Below are 26,993 nucleotides of genomic sequence, written 5' to 3'. Positions count from 1 at the left end.
CCACAAATTTAACCAACCTTAGGAAAACTTCCAGAGGCCATAAATGATACAGTCTGATATAATAGAGGGGTCTCAATAAAAGTGTTGACTGATAAAAATAAGAAAAGATAGAAGACTAGAGGATAGAGCATTTCCTTGCTCTACCTCTAATCACAAATCATCTCATAAATACATATAAGGGAATGTAGATGAACTGGCACAAAACCATTTCCTTTAAAAAATTAAACAAAAAAATCTCAGCCCAGTGCTTTCTCTATATGTTAAAATACAAAGTTACCATACTTGTGCTCTCTGAGAATAGATCAAGTCAGTGTAAAAGAAAAAAAAAGAAACAAGTTGAATGCTAAGAAATATCTAACTCAAAGACTGAGAAAACTAAAGCAGCAAATAATTTGTCTATTTATGTAAATAGTATTTGACAGTGTCACTTGGAAACATTTGGAAATCTTTTAAATAGACAAAACTTTGGTTAAAGCCTCCTGACCTAGCCTCTTTCTTTTCTAACCCATTCCCCCAAACTATTGCTAAAATCACTCTAAAAGCACAAATCTAATCATGTTACTATTCTGCTTAAAAACCTCTAATGGTACTTTAATACCTATGGGATAAAGTCTAAATTGTCCATTAGAACATAAAATATTTTTCATAGTCTGATCCCAATCTACCTTTCCAGCCTCTACTCCTATCAATTATTTTTCATAATTCTGTTATTTATTTACTACATTAATTCATTTATTCCACAAACTTTTCTTCTTTCTCTATTGTCTAGAGGCATTCACATACTATTCTTCTGACTGGAATAGTCTACTCTCTTTCTGCCTAATGAAATTCTACTTGTTCTTCAAGGCTTAGCTCAAATAGCATCTGCCTGTGAAGCCTTTCAAGATTCCACCAGGCAGAGTATTTGATTCTACTTATGTGCTTGCAAAGAATTTTGTACATGCTCTAATGTATAGCATTAGACATTTGTGTGTCTTTCTGCTATACCAGATTGGGACTAGAAGGCCAGGGATATGCTATTATTCCCAGTTTAGAGTACAAAATCTGGCTCATAATAAGTAAATGTTTAGACCTCCAAGTGTTTCAAATCATTTGAAATGATAGTTCTCGAAACTTATGAAATAGATCAAAGTATTTTTTTAAAGTATTTTCAGATTGTTTTACCTAAAATAGCTTAAAATAGGTGTTTTTGCTTTGGTGTATTTGTTAATTACTTTATCACTATATGAATTGTGCAATTATTTTTATTTAAATTTAGTAAAAATCCTGCAAAAGAATACTTTCAGTCTAAATATATAGAAATACTCACTTCTATATTTGGGAGAGTTATTGTCACCTGTTCACCTTTGCCGACTTCAAGCTCTCCTTCACAGGAAGTGTCAATAGAAGCAGGTTTGAAGTCATCTAAAAATAGAGACAGATACAGGTTTTTATAAAATGGAACAATACCTGGGTACCTGGATATTAAAAATATGAGCATGTTTCAGAATGATAAATCATTTTGTAACAGCCAGTAATTAAAATGGTTTAGAAGAGTCTTCATAATATAAATAAAATCCAATCCAGTTTATTTCTATTTGTATAATTCTGAAAAAAAAGAAAAGAAAAAGAAACAGCTAAACTCTAAAACAGTATTCCTCAAACAATGCTCCTTCTGAATCCTGTTTAGGTCAAGATAGACTAGACTAAGATGTTCCACTGCTAAAAACTACATAGTGTCAGTGTTTCCACAATTGGATAAAAACTGGTATAAGTAGAATGTTTTCGATTTTCAGTCTTTCTCTCATATTTTTCTTAAACCACCTTGGGGGCTTACTATCACTTGCCAGCTGTCCTAGCAGAATACATAATTAATGAATACATGGCAAATACCTATTCATGGGAAAACTTAAGAAAAAGCAATCACTGAGTTTAACAGTTTGAATTTTTCACAAATATACCTTAAAGAATATGCAAATTTAACCAAATATGCAACTTCAGAAGAACTTAAGACATATTTTCATTTTGAGTTAAATCATAGTTCAAACGATATCAAAATATATCACCCAGAAGGAGTTTAGGGTGCTCAGATATCTCACATGCTGAACAAGTTTAAAAACCTCCAAGATAGGAAAGCCCCTTAAAAATAATTTACATCAATTTATTCGAATGACTAATAATTATGATATAGAATTCCCTGGGTAATATATATATGTTTTTCTAGGCTAACTCTTTATTAAAATATAGCATACATTGGGATGCCGGGGAGGCTCAGTGGTTAAGCATCTGCCTTCGATGCAGGGTGTGATCCTGGAGTCCCGGGATCGAGTCCCACATTGGGGTCCCTGCATGGAGCCTGCTTCTCCCTCTGCCTATGTCTCTGCCTCTCCCTCTGTGTCTCTTGTGAATAAATAAATAACATCTTTAAAAAATATATATAGCATACATTGCAAACTAGAACATGAATCAAGCTTAATGAATTTTCACAAAGTGACAATGTGAACAGCAGCTAGATCAAGAAATAGAACATCATCAGCCTCTGAAAGGCCTCTCCTAATTACCCCTACCTCATGAGACTGATCTTTATATTCACAGGGAAGCCCCAAAGACAAAATGTCTAAATCCAAAGCACTGAACATTTATTAGAATTTAGGGAACTATAATAGATAGATCCTGGGAAAGGAGAATCTTCCAGCACTCATGAAAGTGCTGTCAATAAACAAAAGCTGGCCCTGCTTCCCAGTGATAATTATAATGGCTAACATTTATGGAACACTTATTTCCTACCAGATGTCTTGCTTAGCATTTCATATTTAATTTGTATAACAGCTCTATGAAAATAAATGAAATCCATTCTTAAATTCCTTAAGCACATATGGATATAAACAATTCACACTAAGTATTCTTTATAATATGATTTATTCTTCATGCTGCTTTAATTCAAAACTGAATGCATGCAATGTCTCTTAAAACCTTGATGCTTATTTCTAGATTTTAAGAAACATAAAAAAAAACATAAGTGATACAAAAAATGTGAAAGAATTTGATTTACAGCGTATCCCTAGGTAGTACCACTGAAGATAAATTAGACTGAAAATAAATTGAGGAATTTATTAGTGGCAGTAAGGTAATGGAAAGATAAAAAATAATTAAGGTGTTAAGTTTTAAATGCTTAAAAGATGTTCTAGGGAATTAAGTGTTAATATCATTTGATGAAGAGACAACACTATTGAAGAAAACAAATCAGAACTGAAATAAAGTATCTTGAGTATCACAGAAATAAGGAGAAAGTAGAAAGCAGAAGACAAAAATCCAAGAGAATAAACAAAGGTACAAAACAAAACAATGATCACAGCTATTACTTATATGCTAATTATTTTAAAATCTTTCCATATTATTTTTATCTCAAAGCCTCACAAAAATTCTGTAAAGTACTGATTATCCTTATCTTACAGATAAGGCAAATGATGGTGGTAGAATTAAGTCCCTTGCCCAAAATCACACAATTAATATTTGCTAAAGCTAGAATAAGGAACCACCAAATTTAGCTAGACTAAAAAGAAGTTGACCAACAATCTTTGATGTCAGTCTTATTTTTAAAAAATATTTAATTTATTTATTTGAGAGAAAGAACACGAGCAGGTGGAAGGGGAGATAATGGGGGAGGTGCAGAGGGAGAAGCAGACTTCACCCTGAGTGGGGAGCTTGACATGGGGCTCAATCCCCATGGACCCCGGGATCATGACCTGAGCAGAAGGCAGACACTTAACCAACTGAGCCACCCAGGTGCTCCTCATATCAGTCTTACTGATATCAACATTGATGGAGAAAGAAGATACGTTCAATTTGAGCTAGTATCATTTGAAACCCTAAAGTAAGAACTTCATTTTATAAGGATGTATACAGAAAAAATGAAGTAAATACTACTTTAAATATTTTAATATAACTGGGGCACCTGGGTGGCTCACAGGTTGAGCGTCTGCCTTTGGCTCAGGCCCTGAGTCCTGGGATCAAGCCCTGCATCAAGCTCCCTGCAGGGAGCCTGCTTCTTCCTAGGTCTATGTTCGCTGCCCCTCTCCCTGTGTCTCTCATGAATAAATAAATAAATAATCCTTTAAAAATTTCAATATAAGTAATTTATTATCATGGCCCATGGAGGTATCCCTAGTAACAGATTTTGTTGGTCTTAAAGTGTCTGAAACATTTTATCTTTCAAACTTCTGCTCATCATTGTAAATATTCCTCAATTTTTTTCATCATTCACTTCTAAACACTACGTCTTTTTCCATAATATCTTTCTGAGCCATCTCCTTCTATTCCTGCTGAGGACAAAGTACATTTCAATCAACAAAAAACTAAACTTCAAAGTACCTACAGCTTGCCCATCTACTTTTCTCTGTTTTTGCTCTTAGAATGTGAATCCTATTTTATTTTTTAAATTTTATTTATTTATTCAAGATAGTCAGAGAGGGGGGGCGGGCAGAGACACAGGCAGAGGGAGAAGCAGGCTCCATGCAGGGAGCCCGACGTGGGATTCGATCCTGGGTCTCCAGGATCGGGCCCTGGGCCAAAGGCAGGCGCCAAACCTCTGCGCCACCCAGGGATCCCTGAATCCTATTTTAAAGTCTCTTCTTCCCTAAAGTAGTCATTGGGTGAAGCCATTTCCTTTCTCCAAAAATCTCAATTTTTTTGTCTACTTCAGTAGCATTTACCATACTACTCATCAAAACCTAACATAAATGACGGGGCATTATTTACCTATTTCTGTACATGCCCTTTTGGATTGTAATTTTTTAAAGCATAATGTCTCCTTTTTTAATTCCTCCTGAATTATGGCTCCTAGCATGCCTTTAATATAATGAGCACACATGAGATCTTTGTAACTGACTGGTTCATATTTTTATCCTTCTCTGAACTATCTCCAAATTTAAGTATAAGCTTATTTCAGCTAAATTGTGGGCAAAACATTTGTTTTCTAATTTTTTTTTTTTAATTTTATTTATTTATTCATGAGAGACAGTGAGAGAGGCAGAGACACAGGCAGAGGGAGCAGCAGGCTCCATGCAGGGAGCCCGACCTGGGACCCGATCCCGGGTCTCCAGACCACACCCTGGGCTGAAGGCAGTGCCAAACCACTGAGCCACCCGGGCTGCCCTGTTTTCTAGTTGTTACCTAAAGATCAGACTCTTTTGTATTTCAAGACTCTCATGTCTTTAGGGTAGACACTGCCATATTCCTTTTGTACTTTTCACTAGTACATTTCTGTTCCCCTAGAGGGCACCCATCTCTTAATATTTGACAATAAAGAATTCTGTAGATAAATAGGTAAAACAGAATTGACATCCTAGAGTAAAACCATTGGTCTCTATCCTCCCATATTTTTCTGACAGTGACACAAAGGACAATACTAGGAGATACGACTGTCATTTAACTATAGCTACTACTGCTTCAGAGAAGAGGCCAGAAAGGTAGCCCAAGGCAGTGAAGCAGACCGAGGAGGAACCACAGGGAATAAACCCAATCTCAAGAAGACAATCAGAACGTGGATCCAATCAACTCCTGCCAAGAGAAATATGGGTTTGTTGTGGCCAGGTTATCTTCTAATTTTCTAAAGAGAAGCTGGTAATCCAGATTTCTGTATAAAAGATCTTGATTTTTACACATTTACAACTAATTTATGCTAAAACATAAACAACTATGTGGGTCAAACTCAGCCAAAAGGCTGTTATTCTATAACCTTTGTTTTAGTGTTTAAAAACTGATTATTTTTTTCTTTATATCATCACTTTTGATCTTCACAAAAACTCTTTGAATTAAGGATTCTCACCCACATTTTACCAATAGGAAATCCTCTAAAGTAATGAAGCCAGTAAAAAAATCAAGTCAGGAACTCAAGCCACATACTCTATTCACTCATAACATATAGCCTTTTTGTCTTATATTTATAGTTCTTAACTTTTGCATGTATGGGGGGGCGCGGTTGGTAGGAGATGAGGAATAGTCGAAAGTCCCTATGGGAGTCTAAATTTTTTTTTTTTTAATTTTATTTATTTATGATAGTCACATAGAGAGAGAGAGAGAGGCAGAGACATAGGCAGAGGGAGAAGCAGGCTCCATGCACCGGGAGCCTGACGTGGGATTCGATCCCGGGTCTCCAGGATCGCGCCCTGGGCCAAAGGCAGGCGCCAAACCGCTGCGCCACCCAGGGATCCCCCTATGGGAGTCTAATGAAAATTATAGACCAGCTAGAGATCCTCTCCACAGGAAAAAAAAAAAAATGCATGGATGAACGTACATATCGAATACTGTATAATTTCACAAGATTTACAAGTCCCTGAAGCTTACCCATAGACGTCTATGAGACAAGAATAAGAGACAGAAATGTACTCAAAATAGCTGTTGCTTTAGTGATAAGAATGAATTTGTAATCAATAAAACTATCAAAACTATTCTGAACCTATTTACATTTCTAATGATTCTGCTGTTAGAATAAATTCTACTTTTTATTACCTGTTATATGAAATTTCTCTTATTTACCGTCAAACAAGTTTTTCTAAGTATACAGCTTTTGAGTTGCAAGGAAATTAAGTATAGATCTAGAATTATAGACTTTGTTGAGTAATCTCATGTTTTCTATATGCTTCCAAATGTCAAATGTTTTTTCAAAGTTGCTATGATTCCAAACTGCATAGTTTCTTTCAGTTCTTGGTTTGGAAAACTCACCACCACTTTTACCATTTATACATTTTCTGTGGATTTCCTTCATCTATGTTATTTCTTCTTCCTTTTTAAAATTTTATTTGCTTATCTATTTCAGAGAGAGAGAGAGAGAGAGAGAGAAAAGAGTAGGGGGAGGGGGCGAGGGAGAGAAAGAAAATCTCCAGCAGACTCCCTGCTGAGCGTGGAGCAGACTACAGGGTTTAACCTCATGACCTTGAAATCATGACCTGAGCTGATATCAAGAGTATGATGCTTAATTGACTGAGCCACCAGGAGCCTCTATGTTATTTCTTCGTGACAGTACAATTACTTATATTACATATAGAGTTGAAAAATATTTCCTACTTTGCACTTAATGCTTTTTCAGTCAATGCTGATTACTTCTTCTCTATTTCAGCTATAGTGTCACATAATATCTATATCATCATAAAAGAATCACAATTACTATAATAAATTTACTTCCTGGGATAGGAACTAATTCAACTAAGTCCAAAACCCACACCCTTTCCAGTATACCACATTGATCAGAGAACATTCAATGTAAATATAATTTTAAATCCATTTTTCATTAGTGTACCTTCTAATGTTTGCTCACACCAAAGCTTAACAACCACTTTTTGGGATGTGGCTCCACTTGAAGCCTCAAACAATCTTCCTATAATCACTGCCCATGAGTTCATCATTTAGTGTCAGCAAAAAATCATGTCATTTACAAATTTGGGAACTTCAATGTCTAGTCCCTTATCTAGATATAAGTTGAAAAATTGGCACTAGCCTAAATTCAAAATTTATTCTAGTGCATCCAATTACTCAAAGTCTTCCACCCACTGAAGTATCTGCTACTAAACATTTAGCTTATCACTTACAGAATATCCCATGTCTTCCCTACCACATGCCAGATTATGTTTTTGATAGGTTTTATTGCTAAGCCCTGATAACTGCTTTTGAAAGTCTAAGTTAATTATATTCATCTGTATTCCTCATACACACATTAAATATAATCCTTCAAAAATAATAGCGACTACTCTTTATTCTCTACCAGTGGTAGGTTGCTTAGGCAACCTTATTTAAAATCTTAAAAATGGGGGATCCCTGGGTAGCTCAGTGGTTTAGCGCCACCTTCAGCCCAGGATGTGATCCTGGAGACCTGGAATGGAGTCCCATGACCGGCTCCCTGCATGGAGCCTGCTTCTCCCTCTGCCTGTGTCCCTGCCTCTCTCTCTTTCTCTCTCTCTCATGAGAGAGACATGAATAAAATCTTTAAAAAAAAATTTCTTTCAAGGGGTGTCAGAAAAAATAAAATCTTAAAAATGTCTGAAATGTAGATATTATGATTATTGCCATTTACATATAAAAAAACTGAGACTGAGTGTTTACAGAATGTTCCAAAAGTTACATTACATATAAAGGTGGTGGAGGCTAGAATTCACATCCAGTTTTGTCCAAAGCCTCAGTATATTGGACAGGCATAATTACCCCTGTACATAAACACAGAATATTACTTTCTCCCAGATGACACTGACTCAATTGAGTGTTTGTTATAAATTAGGTCCACCTGAACGAAAGTAGGATTTCCTGTTCTAGAGTTTCATCCGTTATTCTGAGACCTTAAGAGTGCAGAGCATATGGTAAATGAACCTATCCTTGAGCATAATGATTGGTTTTATTCAAATAAATCTAGAAATAAATCCCAGGCTCTGCCTGCTTCAACAAGAATAAAACTGAGGCTGGAAACCCTTTTAATGTCTTTCACAGCCCTAAAAGTGTATTCAAACATCTGGGTTTATTGTGATTATTATTCCTATGGTTGTTTTGTCTATTTTTGGTTTTGTTTGCTTTTATTCTTATAGGTAGATCAACTGATTTTTGATCTCTAAAGGCATAATTCCAGCATGTTGAGAACTTTTATGAAGGAAAAGCTTTGAAGCACCTGCAAAAAGCTTTTCAAAGGCTATTTTTGATTTTCTTCATTTGGGGTTCATACCCTTAAAAAGAATATATACCCAAGTTATATGAAAATATAACAAACAAATGAGCAAATTTTTATACTCTTAAACCTTATGATTTCAAAAATTACTAAAAGGCCACTGCAAATCTGAGAAAGAAGAGGAGAGAAGATACTCTTTGTGAGAAAGGCATGGAGAAACCAGGTAAAAGCTATAACACTTTTGGAAAATGGGACTAAAGGAGGGAAACTAAAATAATAAATAAATAAATAAATAAATAAATAAATAAATAAATAAGGAAAGAAAGAAAGAAAGAAAGAAAGAAAGAAAGAAAGAAAGAAAGAAAGAAAGAAAACTGCATAGCCAGTACTAGCTGTCTCACCGTGGTTAACGTTGGAGGACAGAGTATGGCCAAGAAGAAAAACACTAAGGATGGAGTGCCTGATGGCTCAGTGGGTTGGGCATATCTCAGCTCTGGTCTTGATCTCAGAGTCATAAAAAAAAATAAAAAAAAAAAAAAAAGGAGAAAGAAAAAAAAGAAAGAAAAGAAAAAGAAAAAACAAAGGACGCTTTTGTAAAATGCAAATACATACGTGGAGAGTTAAACCTATTGGTCTTTATACCTTTACTCTGAGTTACTATAATTAGATTATCTACAACTTAACTAAATTTTTGGAGAATGTTGAGTTGTAATTGGGTATTTGGCACTTGGAAAAGTTCAGAGTAAAAGCCATGAAGATCTCTGGACAGGGCAGCCCCGGTGGCTCAGTGGTTTAGCACCGCCTTTGGCCCAGAGCTGATTCTGGAGACCCGGGATCAAGTCCCACGACGGGCTCCCTGCATGGAGCCTGCTTCTCCCTCTGCCTGTGTCTCTGCCTCTCTCTCTCTGTGTCTCTCATGAATAAATAAATAAAATCTTAAAAAAAAAAAGATCTCTGGACAGTCTAAGGACAAGACGACAGGGAAAGGTGGAATGATGAGACACTGAGGAGGAACACAGCTAGGGAAAGGAAGTGAAAAAAGACCTACTTCACAATTTTGCCACAGAAAAATAAGAGGTCATGGTTCAAAGATCTCAAAGTTTCCTTTCCGCTCTGTAATTCTGAGGGCTACTATGCAAAGAATGAAATGTTTTACATACCAAGTCACAATATGCTATATTTTCCCTCCTGTAAGCTATACCAGCCAACTGTCAAAATAAAAGAGCTCCTTTTCCTACCTCAACAACATAACAGAGCGTGATTGATCAAAATTAGTTCCAGAGGACAATCAAAAGGAGAAAACAAAGGGAAGTAAATATCTTTATTTTTTAATTTTTTAAATATACCTTTCTTTAAAAAGAAAACAACAAACAACAACAAAAAAACGAATAACACACCCTCCAGTACTTATGATAATCAGTATCTGATCATTGAATGAAATCAAAGGTTCAAAAGAGATGCAGTTTACTGAGATGGTTCAGAATATCTACCCCCGCCCCCCGAAAAATAGAAAGAAAGAAAAAGAATATCTACCCAAGGAACAGACTAAACAAGACCTCTCATCAGCCAGAGACAGTAAAAGTGAACTGGGGAGGGAATATTTCCCTATCAGCCTCAGGGCATTGGCTCCCCCTCTCCACAAAGGTGGGTCCTTTGCGCCCTTCCAGCTGTCACCTTACTATTTGCGCGTTCATCGGCAGCACCCCGGGACAGCTCCGCAAAGTTTCCCTCTCTGCTTCCCGATCCCCTGGAATCTGTCTGCACAGGGTTTACGCACAGCTGCTCAACTCCGGCTCCTTCCACGAACCGCCCGGGACTCCAGGCAGGGCAGCGGATAGCGCCGGGCACCCCATTTCCCAGCAGAGCAAGGGGGGGTGTCTGTGGCAACACGATTCCGGAGAGGTTTGTGCCTCCACTTCCCCACACGGCCAGAGTCCCCCCTTCCTCCCGGGGACCGTCCTCACTCACAGCGTACGGTGTGGAAGGCGCAGCGCGGATGCTTCTCAAAACTCTCGCCTAACTTGAGAACCCGCTCGCGCCGGTCCCTGGACGCCGGTCCCGCTGCTGCATTCATCTTGACTCTCCGGCTCCAGCTTCGCCGCCGCCACCTGCGCTCGCTTCCAGCGGCCACCTGGTCCCGGAACAGCTGCACCTGCGGCCGCCAGGGCGGCCTGCAGACTCCGCCCCCCGCCGGACGCGCGCGCCCTCCCCCGCCCCGCCCCCCGGCGCCCCTCGAGTGCTGATTGGCTGCCCGGAAGGGCGCCCCGCCCCGCTCCAGGATCCCGCTCCAGGATCCCGCTCCCGCCTCCGGGTGCCTTTCCCGCGTCGCGACGCACGGCGTCCCGGGGAGGCCGCGCGGCGGAGGTGCGTGGTGGGAGTCGGGAGCTGCGGCGGGGGAACGCCGAGAGAGGCTGAGGTAAGCCGGCCGGGGCGGCGGCCGGGGAGCGAGAGGGAGGCCTGGGCCCAGCGTCCCGGCACCGGGGAGCTCCCAGCGGGAGAGTCTGCCCCGTTTCTGTGGAGATCTGTGGTGGAAACTGAGGCCCGGGGAGGGGCGGGAGCAGGGGCCCGCGGTGCGTGTTGCCCGCGGCCTGGTGGCGCCGGAGCAGGTGGAGAATCCGGAGCGAAGGAGCTCGCTGCCTCGGAGCCTCGGACCTGGGACCTCACCGGCGGCGACGCCGTTACCTCGGGATCGCCTCCTGTTCAGAGAAAGTCCCCGGTGCTGTGAGGGTCCCGACCGGGGACGGGGAGGAAGGAGAAGGGAAAAAAAAAAAAAAAAAGATTCGGAGTTAGGAACTGCGGCGGCGTTTAGGATCAGCGGCAGCCACGTTGCATCAAGTAGCCTTTTATTTATTTCCTTCCCAGGGATCTTTGGAGGCAGTAACGGCAGGCCCAGGAAGACGACTTCCCCAAGCCTCAGGCCCCAGCTCGTGCTGTGACAACAGGGTAAATAGCATTAATAATTGAAAAATAATTGCCTTTTTTTTTTTTTCTGTCAAAAGTTCATGAGTGTCAGGATAAAGATGAGGAGGGAAGGGTTGTGTGAGGAGAAAGTTTACAGACGGTTGCCGGAACGGGTGGTGGCTTTTCAGGGTAAGTGTGTAATTACGCTCTGCTCCCTTACTTGACCTGTACCGTAGCCAAATTTGCAGATTTATTGTTCTGGGCGAGTAGGTGACTAGGGCTCCTCAATCTGTCTGCTTGTCTCAGTTTTACTCTTGAAAGGACTTAGGAAGGCTGTGTAGTGTTGTAATTAAGCGCTCAGGTGCTGGAGCCAGAATTTTTTTTTTTTTAAGATTTTATTTATTTACTCATGAGAGAGGGAGAGAGAGAGAGAGAGGCAGAGGGAGAGAAGCAGGCTTCACGCAGGGATCCTGACGTGGGACTCAACCCCGGGTCTCCAGGATCATGCCCTGGGCTGAAGGCAGGCACTAAACTGCTGAGCCACACAGGGATTTCTCCCCTTTTCAAATTTTTTTTTTTTAAGATTTTATTTATTTATTCATGAGAGACAGAGGCAGAGACGCAGGCAGAGGGAGAAGCAGGCTGCATGCAGGGAGCCCGACATGGGACTCATCCCAGGACCCCAGTATCACACCCCCGCCTTCCGTGGCTAACCCACTGGGCCCCCTGGGCTGCCCCTGGAGCCAGAATTTTTGTATTTGAACCGCAGCTTCATACTTTACAGTGTAACTTCATGCAAACTAAAGTATGCTCATCGTTAAAATTGGGGGGTGGGGGGTGGATAATAGTGTTTACTCCTTAGAGTTGTTGAGAGGGTTAAGTGAATTAATACATGAAAGGATTTAAAACCATTCACAGCACACAGGAAAAGCTCTTCAAATGGTTACCATTATTGATGTGTAACCCTACTGTCCCGACAACATTTTTTTATTTTATTTTTTATTTCTTGAAGATTTTATTTATTTATTCATGAGTGACACAGAGAGACAGGCAGGGACACAGGCAGAGGGAGAAGCAGGCTTCATGCAGGGAGCCGGTCCTGGGACCCGATCCCCGGGACCCCAGGATCACGCCCTGAGCCAAAGGCAGAGGCTCAACCTCTGAGCCACGCAGGCGTCCCTCTGGTAACATTTTAGAACCATCCTTGGTTTCTACTTTCTTTTCAAAACCTTTAGTTATTCTAGAAAGTAGGAATTGCTAATTTGTTTACAGATAAGAAAACTGATTCAGAGAAGCCCAGTTTTCTGACTATGCGGTCTGTTTTCTTATCATTTGTGTTATCTATTTGGCACTTAAAGTAGTTTATATAATTATTTTATATCACATATGTGTATATATGTGCATGTATACTTTTTTCTTTCCCAAACAGAACATGAATATCAGGGACTTTGGTCCCATATAAAATTCTTGTGACCCATGCATCCAACATTGTGCCCTACGCATGTGTTTGGTGATGATGATAATGTTTCACGGGTGTTTTAGTATGTTAACCAGAGGGCAAGAGCTGTGTTTTAAGCCTATTTTACTTAAAAAATACTAATTAGAAATCTGAGGTTTCCATATTGTAATAAGGAAGAAAGCAGAGAGTCAAGAAATTAAGCTTTGAAATGCCCAAAGTTTGTGCATTTATCCCTTCTTTCAACATACATTTGTATAACATATATTAAACTTTTTCATACAGAAAAGTTTTAGCAAATAAAATTGGGATGTGTTTTTTGACTTTAAAATAATGGATTTTATATACTCTTCTGTTTATAGACAAGCTTCTATTTATGTTATAATTAACATCTCATTTCCAAGTTGTGTGTTGGAGATGAACACACAACAAGACCAACGCCAGGTTCAGTGATTCATTGGGAAGGCTCACAGTTCTTAAGATATAATCAGATTCATAACTATGATTTTTTTCAAGATTTATTTATTTATTCATGAGAGAGAGAGAGGCAGAGAGACAGGCAGAGGAAGAAGCAGACTCCTGCGGGGGCCCGATGTGGGACCCGATCTCTGGACTCCAGGATCATGCCCTGAAACCAAAGGCAGACCGCTCAACCGCTGAGCCACCTAAGAGTCCCATGGCTATGATTTACTACAGTGAAAGGATACAAAGCAAAATCAACACAGAGAAAAGGCAAATGAGGCAAAATCCCAAGGAAAACTGGTGTAAACTTCCAGGAATCTTCTCCCCATGAATTCACATTTGACACACTTAATTCTTCTATAATGAGTTGTGACAGTTTGAAGTATTGTCTACCAGAGAAGCTCACTGGAGATTCAGTGACAAAGGTATTTATTGAAATATGATCATGTAGGTATCCTCTACTACCTAGTACCAGAATTCCAAATTTCTGGAAGGAAACAGACATTCTGCATAAACCACATTGTTTTCACACACTTTGGGCACAGTGAGCCACTCTTACTCGGGAATCATGGAAACCCTCTGAAATCCAAGTTCCTAGGCACCAGCAGGGCCAATCTTGTCTCGGGTCTATGTTAGCTCTTTTCTGCACCCAGTGTCTCTTTTATGATAAAAGAAAGCAGTTTCTATCCCTGGATTATTGTGCAGATCAGAGAGAGTGAATGTGGAGCACCTAGTACTTCCTGACTCTTGGTGCACAATAGATAATATGTACCGTAGCTGTCACAGTAAGTTATAGGAGTTTCTAGCTCTTTTAAAAGTATTCTAGTTAGAAAAACCGGAATCTACTATAAGGAAGAAATTGAAAAATCTACCTTTTACTTCTCAAAGCAAGCAAAGCTAAAGTTTTATTTGTATTGAAACTTTTTCAAACATTATTTAGGGAGCAAATATTTTAGGGCTGTTTGACCTTTACCTTTCTGTCTGTCAAAATATAGGTGATGTAAGAAATGAAGCCAACAGGTACAGACCCAAGGATCTTATCTCTAGCTGCTGAAGTTGCAAAAAGTCCTGAGCAAAATGTCCCTGTTATACTATTGAAGTTAAAAGGTAAGAGAATCTTGGAGCACCTGAGGGTGCATTCAGTTAAACATTTGACTCTTGATTTTGACTCAGGTCGTGGTCTCAGGACTGTGAGATCAAGCCCTGTGTTGGGCTGACTCAGCACATAATCTGCTTAAGACTTTCTGTCTCTCTCTCTGCTTCCCCTGCCCCAAATAAATAAATAAATCTTAAAAAAAAAAAAATACTAAGAAAGTCTTTTTGTGATTGGCTAACATTGTTTAACAAAATAATTCTATCATGGATATAGTTTTGGCATTGGTTTCTAATTTGTTCAGAGAAATTTTAGCATTGTGACAAAGCAGTAATTTTTTTTCCTTTTAAAAATATTTTTGGTTGTTATTCAGACTATAAAATACATAAAGCTCTTGGATTTATTGAGCAAAAATAAGTATATTTATTTCCTTTTCCCTTAGAAATAATAAACAACACACCTTTAGGAAGCTCAGAGTTGAAGAAAATCAAACAAGATATATATTGTTATGACCTCATTCAGTATTGCCTTTTGGTGCTCAGTCAAGATTGTTCTCGAATCCAGGGAGGTTGGACTACAATATCCCAACTTACACAGATATTAAGGTAAAAATGAAGCAATAAGTCCATTTGTTCTTGAGGGATATAGTAGTAGATTCTTATTTGCCATTTGCTTCTTTTTATTCTTCTGATTAATAGCACTGGCAACTTTCTGTGTGGTAGGTTGTTGTACTTTACCTTCATACCATATATTATTGTTTGTAACTAAATTTGTTAGTATTTCACCATCTAAAATTTTGCTGCATAAGTCCTAGAAAGACGGTGATCATGTCTTTTGCTCACCACTCAGTTTCAAGAACCTAACAGACTTTTTATTGACTAAAGACTATATGAAGAAATGAAGATACTAAGGCACTGGCTCTATACTGGAAAAACTTACAGTAGAGATGAGATGAATTGATTTAGTTATCTCAATTGTATATTTCTTTAAGTAGCCCAAATTCTGTCGATAAAATTCAAAAGCAGCATTTACTGACCTACTGCCATGCTAGAAATTGAGAGAAAATACCAAAATTGTTTGTTTTTAAAAGAGGCAAAAAATAAACCAGTTGTTCACAGTGCCTAAGCTACTCCTAATTAAGTAACTAAAAGTATGCATTATTAATTGGATCTTACCTTTCACAGCTGCTGTTCCTAATTTGTTACTACTACATAAAGGCCAGGTTCAAGGTGTATAGTTAGAAAAAATAATTAACAAGTGTATATAATGTTCTTTTTTTATATACTTTTTAAAGATTACTTTCTTAAGTAAATAAAGCCTTTGTTTTGATTAGATATGTTAGCTTATGAAAATATTTATTGAGAAAGGCTCTCTGGGGTGGAACCCGAGTCTTAGGAAATCCCCATGTTTCTGAATCTACAAAAACATACTTTTCATTTATTAATGTTCACAATCAAAATAGATACTCTTGAATAATTAACTTTTGGAACCAAAGTAAGAAGAGAAACTGACAGGGCACCTGGGTGGCTTAGTGGTTGAGCATTTGCCTTTGGCTCAGGTCATGATCCCAGGATGCTGGGATTGAATCCTGCATCGGGCTCCCCACAGGAAGCCTGCTTCTCCCTTGCCTATGTTTCTGCCTCTGTGTGTCTCTCATGAATAAATAAAATCTTTAAAAAAATGAGAGGAATTGACATATGTGAGCATTTGTCCATTAACTTTAGGACTGATGTGCAAAAAAAATAAAAAATAAAATAAAAATAAAAAAATAAAAAATAAATACATTGAGCATTAGCCAGTTTTTAGCATACTCCTATGTAATCACTTTTGATTATCAGTGTCTTCACTTATGTTGAATAGCCTCTGACAGCAATATTTACTCATTAGAGATCATTCTTGGGTTGGGGGGACTCTTGTTAGTTTTAGTCTACACAAATACATTTTATTATCAAGGGGTTTGAATATACCCATTTTATATCCAGGGAGTGACTTTTATGTGCAGTTTCAAAGGACTCATTTCTCTAAATGACTTTCTCCTTTAATGTAGATGACAGTGTTCCTAATAGAGTTAGATTTTTACTGTTTACTCTTCTGCTATAAGGAATATGTAGTCAGATATTTTGTAGACTTCTTAGATCTGTTGGAGAGTAGAATTGGTATTAGAGTGTTTGATCTCTTAATCAGTCCCTTGCAGACTAATCCTACCCAAGGTATTTTTTAGCAATTAGCACAAATAATTTTCATGAATTAGACTCCCAAGGTATTATATTGCTTTTAAAGTGAATGCTTTTCATTCACTGAAAACTTGCCTCATTTCTCTTTATTGTGAGTCAAGTGTATTTTGTTTTCCAAAAGATTGACAAGTAGCGGGCAGCCTGGGTGGCTCAGTGGTTTAGCACCGCCTTCAGCCCAGGGCCTGATCCTGGAGACCAGGATCAAGTCCTGCGTCGGGCTCCCTGCATGGAGCCTGCTTCTCCTTCTGCTTGTGTCTCTGCCTCTCTCTCTCTCCTCTCTGTGTATTCTTATGAATAAATAAATAAAATCTTAAAAAAAAAAAAAAAAAAAGATTGGCAAGTAGGTTTTTAGGACATAAGAGTCCTGGCTCTAAGTATAGGCAAAGTCCACATCACTCACTTTTCTAGAAAGTTGTAATGTTAATTTTTCAGCAGAAGTTCTTTTTTGAGTTGGCAACAAAAGCAATAACTAAAAATTCTCACACAATGTTGTCTGGAGAAGCTCTGACATCTAATTGAAATTTATAATTAACACAAACTGAGTCACAGACTTGTGCTCTTATTTCAGCCACTGCTGTGTGGGCTTGGAGCCAGGAGAAGATGCAGAGGAATTTTACAATGAATTACTCCCATCAGCTGCAGAAAATTTTCTGGTTTTGGGGAGACGATTGCAAACATGTTTCATCAATTCAGCTAAGGTATATGTATTTATTTAGTGTTTTTTATTTATTTATTTTTTATTGGTGTTCAATTGGCCAACATGTAGAATAACACCCAGTGCTCATCCCATCAAGTGCCCCCCTCAGTGCCCGTCACCCAGTCACCCCCACCCCCCTCCCACCTCCTTTTCTACCATCCCTTCTTTGTTTCCCAGAGTTAGGAGTCTCTCATGTTTTGTCTCCCTTTCTGATATTTCCCACTCATTTTTTCTCCTTTCCCCTTTATTCCCTTTCACTATTTTTTATATTCCCCAAATGAATGAGACCATATAATGTTTGTCCTTCTCCGATTGACTCATTTCACTCAGCATAATACCCTCCAGTTCCATCCATGTTGAAGCGAATGGTGGGTGTTTGTTGTTTCTAATGCCTGAGTAATATTCCATTGTATACATATATCACAGCTTCTTTATCCATTCATCTTTGGATGGACACCAAGGTTCCTTCCACAGTTTGGCTATTGTGGACATTGCTTCTATAAACATCTAGGTGCAGGTGTCCTGGCGTTTCACTGCATCTGTATCTTTGGGGCAAATCCCCAACAGTGCAATTGCTGGGTGGTAGGGCAGATCTATTTTTAACTCTTTGAGGAACCTCCACACAGTTGTCCAGAGTGGCTGCACAAGTTCCCATTCCCACCAACAGCGCAAGAGGGTTCCCCTTTCTCCACATCCTCTCCAACATTTGTTGTTTCCTGCCTTGTTAATTTTCCCCATTCTCACTGGTGTGAGGTGGGATCTCATTGTGGTTTTGATTTGTATTTGCCTGATGACAAGTGATGCGGAGCATTTTCTCATGTGCTTGTTGGCCATGTGTATGTCTTTCTCTGTGAAATTTCTGTTCATGTCTCTAGTCATTTCATAATTGGATTGTTTGTTTCTTTGCTGTTGAGTTTAATAACTTCTTTATAGATCTTGGATACTAGTCCTTTATCTGATACGTCATTTGCAAATATCTTCTCCCATTCTGTAGGTTGTCTTTTAGTTTTGTTGACTGTTTCTTTTGCTGTGCGAAAGCTTCTTATCTTGATGAAGTCCCAATAGTTCATTTTACTTTTGTTTCTCTTGCCTTCATGGATGTATCTTGCAAGAAGTTGCTGTGGCCAAGTTCAAAAAGGGTGTTGCCTGTGTTCTCCTCTAGGATTTCGATAGAGCCTTGTCTCACATTAAGATCTTTCATCCATTTTGAGTTTATCTTTGTGTATGGTGTAAGAGACTGGTCCAGTTTCATTCTTCAGCATGAGGATGTCCAATTTTCCCAGCACCATTTATTGAAAAGACTTTTTTCCAGTGGATAGTCTTTCCTCCTTTGTAAAATATTAGTTGACCATAAAGTTGAGGGTGCCCTTCTGTATTCTCTATTCTGTTCCATTGATCTATGTGTCTGTTTTTGTGCCAGTACACAGCTTTGTGATGATCACAGCTTTGTAGTACAACCTGAAATCTGGCATTGTGATGCCCCCAGCTATGATTTTTTTTTTTAATATTCCCCTGGCTATTCCAGGTCTTTTCTGGTTCCACACAAATCCACTCTCTGAAGAAAGTCCATGGTATTTTGATAGGGATTGCATTAAACATGTAAATTGCCCTGAGTAACATTGACATTTTCACAATATTAATTCTTCCAATCCATGAGCATGGAATATTTTTCCATCTCTTTGTGTCTTCCTCAATTTCTTTCAGAAACGTTCTATAGTTTTTAGGGTATAGATCCTTTACTTCTTTGGTTAGGATTATTCCTAGGTATCTTATGCTTTTGGGTGCAATTGTAAATGGGATTGACTCCTTAATTTCTCTTTCTTCAGTCTCATTGTTAGTGTATAGAAATGCCACTGACTTCTGGGCATTGATTTTGTATCCTGCCACACTGCCAAATTGCTGTATGAGTTCTAGCAATCTTGGGGTGGAGGCTTTTGGGTTTTCTATGTAGAGTATCATGTCATCGGCGAAGAGGGAGAGTTTGACGACTTCTTCGCCAATTTGAATGCCTTTTATTTCTTTTTGTTGTCTGATTGCTGAGGCTAGGACTTCCAGTACTATGTTGAATAGCAGTGGTGAGAGTGGACATCCCTGTCTTGTTCCTGATCTTAGGGGAAAGGCTCCCAGTGTTTCCCCATTGAGAACGATATTTGCCGTGAGCTTTTGTAGATGGCTTTTAAGATGTTGAGGAATGTTCCCTCTATCCCTATACTCTGAAGAGTTTTGATCAGGAATGGATGCTCTATTTTGTCAAATGCTTTCTCTGCATCTATTGAGAGGATCATATGGTTCTTGTTTTTTCTCTTGCTGATATGATCTATCAGGTTGATTGCTTTACGAGTGTTGAACCAGCTGGTTCAACCAGCTGAATATCCTGGGAATAAATCCCATTTGGTCATGGTGAATAATCTTAATGTATTGTTGGATTGTACTGGCTAGTATCCTGTTGAGAATTTTTGCATCTGTGTTCATCAGGGATATTGGTCTCTAATTCTTTTTGGTGGGGTCTTTGTCTGGTTTTGGAATTAAGGTGATGCTAGCCTCATAGAACGAGTTTGGAAGTGTTCCATCCCTTTCTATCTTTTGGAATAGCTTTAGTAGAATAGGTATGGTTTCTTCTTTAAACGTTTGATAGAATTCCTTGGGAAGCCATCTGGCCCTGGACTTTTGTGTTTTGGGAGGTTTTTGATGACTGCTTCAATTTCCTCCCTGGTTATCGGCTTGTTCAAGTTTTCTATTTATTCCTGTTCCAGTTTTGGTAGTTTGTGGTTTTCCAGAAATGCATCCATTTCTTCAAGATTGCCTAGTTTATTGGCGTATAGCTGCTCATAATATGTTTTTTAAATCTTTTGCATTTCCTTGGTGTTGGTAGTGATCTCTCCTTTCTCATTCATGATTTTATTAATTGGAGTCTTTTCTCTTTTGTTTTTAATAAGGCTGGGTAATGGTTTATCTATGTTATTAATTCTTTCCAAGAACCAACTCCTGGTTTTGTTGATCTGTTCCACAGTTCTTCTGGTCTCTATTTTGTTGAGTTCTGCTCGAATCTTTATTAACTCTCTTCTTCTGCTGGGTGTAGGATCTATTTGCTGTTTTTTCTCTAGCTCCTTTAGGTGTAAGGTTAGCTTTTGTATTTGAGTTCTTTCCAGTTTTTGGATGGATGCTTGTATTGCGATGTATTTCCCCCTCAGGACTGCTTTTGCTGTACCCCAAAGATTTTGAATGGTTGTATCTTCATTCTCATTAGTTTCCATGAATCTTTTTAATTCTTCTCTAATTTCCTGGTTGACCCTTTGATCTTTTAGCAGGATGGTCCTTAACCTCCACATGTTTGAAATCCTTCTAAACTTCTTCTTGTGATTTAGTTCTAATTTCAAAGCATTATGGTCTGAAAATACGTAGGGGACAATCCCAGTCTTTTGGTTTGGGTTAAGCCCTGATTTGTGACCCAGTATGTGGTCTATTCTGGAGAAACTTCCATGTGCACTTGAGAAGAATGTGTATTCAGTTGCGTTTGGATGTAAAGTTTTGTAAATATCTGTGAAATCCATCTGGTCCAGTGTATCATTTAAAGCTCTTGTTTAGGGATCCCTGGGTGGCGCAGCGGTTTGGCACCTGCCTTTGGCCCAGGGCACGATCCTGGAGACCCGGGATTGAGTCCCACGTTGGGCTCCCGGTGCATGGAGCCTGCTTCTCCCTCTACCTGTGTCTCTGCCTCTCTTTCTCTGTGTGTGACTATCATAAATAAATTTAAAAAAAATTAAAAATAAATAAATAAAGCTCTTGTTTCTTTGGAGATGTTGTGCTTAGAAGACCTGTCGATTGTAGAAAGCGCTACACTGAAGTCCCCAAGTATATGTATTATTATCTAAGTATGTCTTAACTTTGGTTATTAATTGATTGAAATACTTGGCAGCTCCTGCATTCGCGGCATATATATTGAGGATTGTTAAGTCCTCTTGTTGGATAGATCCTTTAAGTATAATATAGTGTCCCTCTTCATCTCTCACTACAGTCTTCGGGATAAACTTTAGTTTATCTGATATAAGGATGGCTACCCCTGCTTTCTTTTGAGGACCATTTGAATGGTAATGGTTCTCCAACCTTTTATTTTCAAGCTGTAGGTGTCCTTAGGTCTAAAATGAGTCTCTTGTAGACAGTAAATAGATGGGTCCTGCTTTTTTATCCAGTCTGAAACCCTGCGCCTTTTGATGGTCATTAAACCCGTTCATGTTCAGAGTTACTATTGAAAGATATGAATTTAGTGTCATGATACCTATTCAGTCCCTGTTTTTGTGGATTGTTCCCTTGGGCTTCCTCTTCCTATTACAGAGTCCCTCTTAATATTTCTTGGAGAACTGGTTTGGTGGTCACATATTCTTTCAGTTTCTGCCTATCTTGGAAGCTCTTTATCTCTCCTCCTATTCTGAATGAGAGTCTTGCTAGATAAAGTATTCTTGGCTGCATGTTCTTCTCATTTAGGACCCTGAATATATCCTGCCAGCCCTTTCTGGCCGCCAGGTCTCTGTGGAGAGGTCTGCTGTTAATCTAATATTTCTCCCCATAAAAGTTAGAGATTTCTTGTCTCTTACTGCTTTAAGGATCTTCTCTTTATCTTTGGAATTTGCAAGCCTCACTATTAAATGTTGAGGTGTTGAGCGGTTTTTATTGATTTTAGGGGGGATCTCTCTATTTCCTGGATCTGAATGCCTGTTTTCCTTCCCAGATTAGGAAAGTTTTCAGCTATGATTTTTCAAATACATATTCTGGACCTCTGTCCCTTTTGGCGCCCTCAGGAACCCCAATTAAACATAGATTTTTCTTCCTGGGGCTGTCATTTATTTCCCTTAATCTATCCTCATGATCTTTTGTTTTCCTCTTTTTCCTCAGTTTCCCTGTTTGTCATCAACTTGTCTGTGTCACTCACTTGTTCTTCTACCTCATTAATCCTTGTCGTTAGGAAGTCTAGTTTGGATTGCATCTCATTTAATTGATTTTTAATTTCTGCCTGATTAGATCTAAATTCTGCAGTCATGAAGTCTCTTGAGTCCTTTATGCTTTTTTTAGAGCCACCAGTAGCTTTATAATTGTGCTTCTGAATTGGCTTTCTGACATTGAATTGTAATCCAAATTTTGTAACTCTGTGGGAGACAGGACTGTTTCTGATTCTTTCTTTTGAGGTGAGTTTTTCCTTCTAGTCATTTTGCTCAGTGCAGAGTGGCCAAAAACAAGTTGTATTGGGAAAAGGAGAAACAGAGAGAAGAGAAAGAAAAGAAAAAGAAAAAAAAAAGAAGGAAAAAAGAGAAGAAAAGGAAAAAAGGGGGGGAAGCAAACAGAAAACAAAAAACAAGGGGGAGTATCCTCTGATTCTATATACTGTAAATCCCTTGACTTCTCCTGGAACTTTCCAGTGCTGCTTGGTCAATAGTTTATTTTTCCCCTGTCCGTGTAGCTGGTCTTCTGTGGGAGGGGCCTGCTGTGCTGATTCTCAGGTGTGAGCACTTGGGGGAGCTGCTGAGCCACCTGCCTGGTGCAGGGCTCAGTGAAAGTTGTTTAACCTGTTTATCCTGTGAGGCCACTATGAAGCTCTGTGGGGGTTGTTTATCCTGTGAGGCCCCAGGAGGAACAACAACTGTGGTGGCCAGCTCTCCAGCCCTGGAGTCAGCTCCCGCAGTAGCTACCGGAGCTCTCAGTCCACAGGGGCTTGGATGCTCCGGGGGTGGGGGGTGCGGATCTTGGGCTGTATCCCCGGCGCCCTGGGCTACCGGCCTACGCTGTTGGAATTGTGCTGTCTCCCGCGCAGCCCCCTCTGAGCGGAGCCTCTGCCCAAGCCGCCTCCGAGCTGCTCCCAGGGTCCAGCTGGATGCACGCTGCAGCCCTTTAGGGAGCTCCGACGCGAGGTGTGGTGCGCTCTCCCCGGAGCCTGAGGGCATCCCTGCCCCTCTTGAGATCCTGCTCCAACTCCCTGCGAGTCTGGGAAGATTGGTGAAGCTCCTGCTTCTTTGGGGTCAGGGCTTTCCTGTCCTTGGGGCACTTGCCGATGGGCCTTAGCCCAGCTCCTCACGGGGCCCCTCCCCCTTGGATGCCTTTTGTCCCCCCCCCCCCCCAGCCCCGTCTTCCTACCTTGATAGAAGCGCTAACTCTTCACACTGTAGCATTCCAGCTCTTCTCTCTTTAAATCTCAAGCCATAGGTTTTCAGGATGATTTGAAAGTTATCTAGGTAATTTGGTGGGGACAGGTGACTTGGGGACCCTACTCTTCCGCCATCTTCCTACTCTTCTGCCATCTTCCTACTCTTTCTATTTAGTGTTTTAATAGCCAAAATTCTTGAGAAGATGTTCACATGTGCAGTATTTGCCTGAAAGTACAATTAGCGTAGTAGATTCAAACATTTAAAAATTACAACAAAAAGTAATCTCTATATGTGAAATTTTAAACTGCTGGCTAATGCATTCTGTATGACTTTTTGAAGGATCTGCCTTCTGCGTAATGTTGAACAGCACAGCACCCATAGACATTTATTTCCATAGCATCTTCCAAAAACATCTTCTACTTAAATTAGCAGTAGAGGAAAGTATTGTTCTGTGGCCTAGCACTTTTCTAATAGCTTCAGTGGCAAAGAACAATAAAGGTTATTTATTTCTTCAGACTTTCTATAGTTGAAATATTTCAACCTAAGCATAGGGCTTGTTCAATCCAACAAGTATTTCTTGGATCAGTTATGCTAAATGCTATATGTATTTTTTTTTTTTTAACCCATGGGTTACTTACAAGTATGTTGCTTAATTTCCAAATATTTGAGAAATATTTTGTTTTTATTTGAATTCCAGCTAGTTAACATGCAGTGTAATATTACTCTCAGGTGTACAATTTAGTAATTCCACAGTTCCATACAGTACCTGTTGCTCATCACAAGTACATTCCTTAGTCTCCATTACAAATTTAACCCATCCCCCTAACAACCTCCCCTCTGGTAACCATCATTTTGTGCTCTGTAGTTAAGAGTCTGTTTTTTGGTTTACCTTTCTTTTTTCCTCTATGCTGGTTTATTTTGTTTCTTAAATTCCACATAAGAGTGAATTTTCTTGATATTTTATTGTTACCAGTTTCTACCTTAATTTTCTTGTGGTCAGATAACATACTTTATCATTTCAATCCAGACTTGTTTTATGGCCCTTTTATCTTGGTGAATGTTTCATTGTAAGTCCTTGCTTTGCACTGTGCCATCTTAATTGAATCTCATGCATATCAGAACCATGTAAAGATTTTGATATGCACAAGTTTCATTTAACAGGGTACCATGCAAAAAGCAAGGACTGCCTGTATACTTGAATGTGAACTCTGCATTTGTTGTTCTGTGAATGTCAGGTCAATCCGGTTATAGTATCTATTGGAATCATAAGTTTACAAGGCTGAAACTCTTATCTTGTAGTAGTTCTTGGCTATGAATACATTTGGGCCTACCGCTATATTAAAGATTGAGCCAATTCACAACTTTGTGAATTATGAAGAGAAATAACTAAGTCATCATAGGATATTAAATTCCATTTAGAGTATTTTAAGTATATAATGAATAGACACAGTCTTGTACTTAATGCCTAGGCTAATAGACAGGATATTTAGATATTCCTTATAGAAAACCTAAGACATGTATTTTTAATTAAAAAAACCCAACCAGTTAAAAAATTATGAGTGAAATTGAATGAGACATATAACATGGATAAGATAGTGATTTGAGTATATGAAGTATTATTGGCAGAGAATTAAACTTAGAGTATAGGCTTTCTATGTAATAGGTCACAAATTCTTCCAGCATCTCCATTGGCGTTTTGAGGGATGTTAGCATTAAATAAATTTTGCATATTTGCTAGATTTAATTAATTCAAGTTAATTAAAGTGCCACAAAGTATGGGAATTTGTGTGAGACTTCATTTCTCTTCCTGGCTATGCCACAAACTAATCTTAGGCAGATTACTTGATTTCACCATACCTCAGTTTCCTCCTTTGTAAAATGATTTCTATCTCATGAATAGCTCAGACTATTAAGACAGCTTTATATTTTCTTCAGAGTACTTGTATTGAACATAAGGAGCAATAGTAATTATATTCTTTTCACTTATATAGTCATTGATACTTTTCATAATATCTTCCTATTCTTTATTATGTTATTTGTATAGAGACTAAAAACTTCTTTAGGGGACGCCTGGGTGGCTCAGTGGTTGAGCGTCTGCCTTCGGCTCAGGGTATGATCCTGGAGTGCCAAAATCGAGTCCCACATCAGGCTCCCTGCATTCAGCCTGCTTCTCCCTCTGCCTGTGTCTCTGCCTCTCTCTCTCTCTCTGTGTCTCTCATGAGTAAACAAATAAAATCTTAAAAAAAAAAAACAAAACTTTTTTAGTAATACATCAAAGGGGGTAAACCACCTACAGAAGAGGGCTGAGGGCCACCTTACCACAGGATAAAATTAAAATAGGGTTGGAGATTACAAGAGAACTTATTAGTTATATCTACCTAGGTGTTTCCCAATCAAAAAAAAAAATTTAATTAGCTAGCATATGGATAGTAGGTCACATGGTGATGCAGACAGGTTAAAATAATTCACACACATACATATATATGCATATATAGGTACACATGTGTATATTTACATTCTTATATGCCATAAGAAAAATAATCTATCCAAAAATTTTGAAATGATTTAAGGATAAGTTTTCTTAATCAGTCTTAAAAACCATGAATTTATGGGTGGCATTATCTAATGGATTTTTTTAAGGAAAATAGGAAGTCTAGGAGCCCAACATTATCTTCTGAGATTGACAACAGTGACAATTACCATGCTCTTTCTGCTGTGTCTTTTGGTGAAGCTGGCAAAGGCACTTTCTGGGACTAAAGGACATTTAGTAATGTGACATTTCTTTCTTTTTTGTTTTTTGAATTTTTTGATTGTTGTATTTAAGTTAGCATATGTCTGTGTAAGCACTTATCTAACCCTGTGCTAAAATAACAGGAAGAAAATACTTGTATTATTACAAAGAATAATCAATGCAATCATAATGCTGTCATCATTAGTTTTGTGCTAGTACAAACATGTAAGACATGGATAAAATTAGTGGCCTTTTTACAACTTTCCACTGAAGTTACATGGCCAGCAAATGACAGAATTATTAATGAAATCTGCTTCTTATTTGCCACTGTGACACATATTCTAATCTAGAATAATTTCTCACCCTACTTTCCAGAAAGGAAGAAGTAGAAAATAATTGTCACTTATTTGTTGAGTAAATACAGATTGAACATTTATGATGTCAGAACTGTTTCAGACATTGAATGTTTAGTGGAGAGCTAAGTAATATGGTCTCTGCTCTCATGGAGTCATAGGTTAGAAGCTACAACTGAAATGCACTAATAATAATGCTTTCCATGCTGACACATTTGCATTGAGCAGTGATTTTCAACCTGACTGCATAACCAAATCACCTACCCAACTTTGTAAAAATACAGATGTCCGGCTTTGACTATAGAG

The 26,993-nt window shown here is 38.9% G+C and overlaps 2 protein-coding genes across 6 annotated transcripts in view; one reads left to right on the top strand and one right to left on the bottom strand.

The window, feature by feature from the left end:
• Positions 1-26,993, bottom strand: part of EAF2 (ELL associated factor 2) — a 189,162-nt gene that overhangs the window by 23,143 nt on the left and 139,026 nt on the right. Inside the window, exons 1-2 of one of the 3 annotated variants that reach the window (XM_025475709.3) lie at positions 10,595-10,811; positions 1,310-1,404 (exon numbers count right to left, since the gene is read on the bottom strand). In XM_025475709.3, coding sequence (XP_025331494.2) covers positions 1,310-1,404; positions 10,595-10,700 — 201 coding nt within the window. In that variant the 5' untranslated portion in view covers positions 10,701-10,811. Of the gene's footprint in view, positions 1-1,309; positions 1,405-10,594; positions 10,812-26,993 lie in introns of those variants that run through there. The other 2 variants (XM_049105517.1, XM_049105516.1) reach the window with 2 other exon arrangements.
• Positions 10,864-26,993, top strand: part of IQCB1 (IQ motif containing B1) — a 66,422-nt gene continuing 50,292 nt past the window's right edge. The window contains exons 1-5 of one of the 3 annotated variants that reach the window (XM_025475734.3): positions 10,864-11,042; positions 11,489-11,569; positions 14,441-14,552; positions 14,981-15,143; positions 17,341-17,470. In XM_025475734.3, the coding sequence (XP_025331519.1) occupies positions 14,453-14,552; positions 14,981-15,143; positions 17,341-17,470 (393 nt within the window). In that variant the 5' untranslated portion in view covers positions 10,864-11,042; positions 11,489-11,569; positions 14,441-14,452. Of the gene's footprint in view, positions 11,043-11,210; positions 11,343-11,488; positions 11,717-14,440; positions 14,553-14,980; positions 15,144-17,340; positions 17,471-26,993 lie in introns of those variants that run through there. The other 2 variants (XM_049105514.1, XM_025475744.3) reach the window with 2 other exon arrangements.

This window comes from Canis lupus, chromosome 33 (genome assembly GCF_003254725.2).
Source record: "Canis lupus dingo isolate Sandy chromosome 33, ASM325472v2, whole genome shotgun sequence".
NCBI classification, from domain to species: domain Eukaryota; kingdom Metazoa; phylum Chordata; class Mammalia; order Carnivora; family Canidae; genus Canis; species Canis lupus.
This window is presented reverse-complemented; position numbering and strand designations above follow the sequence as displayed.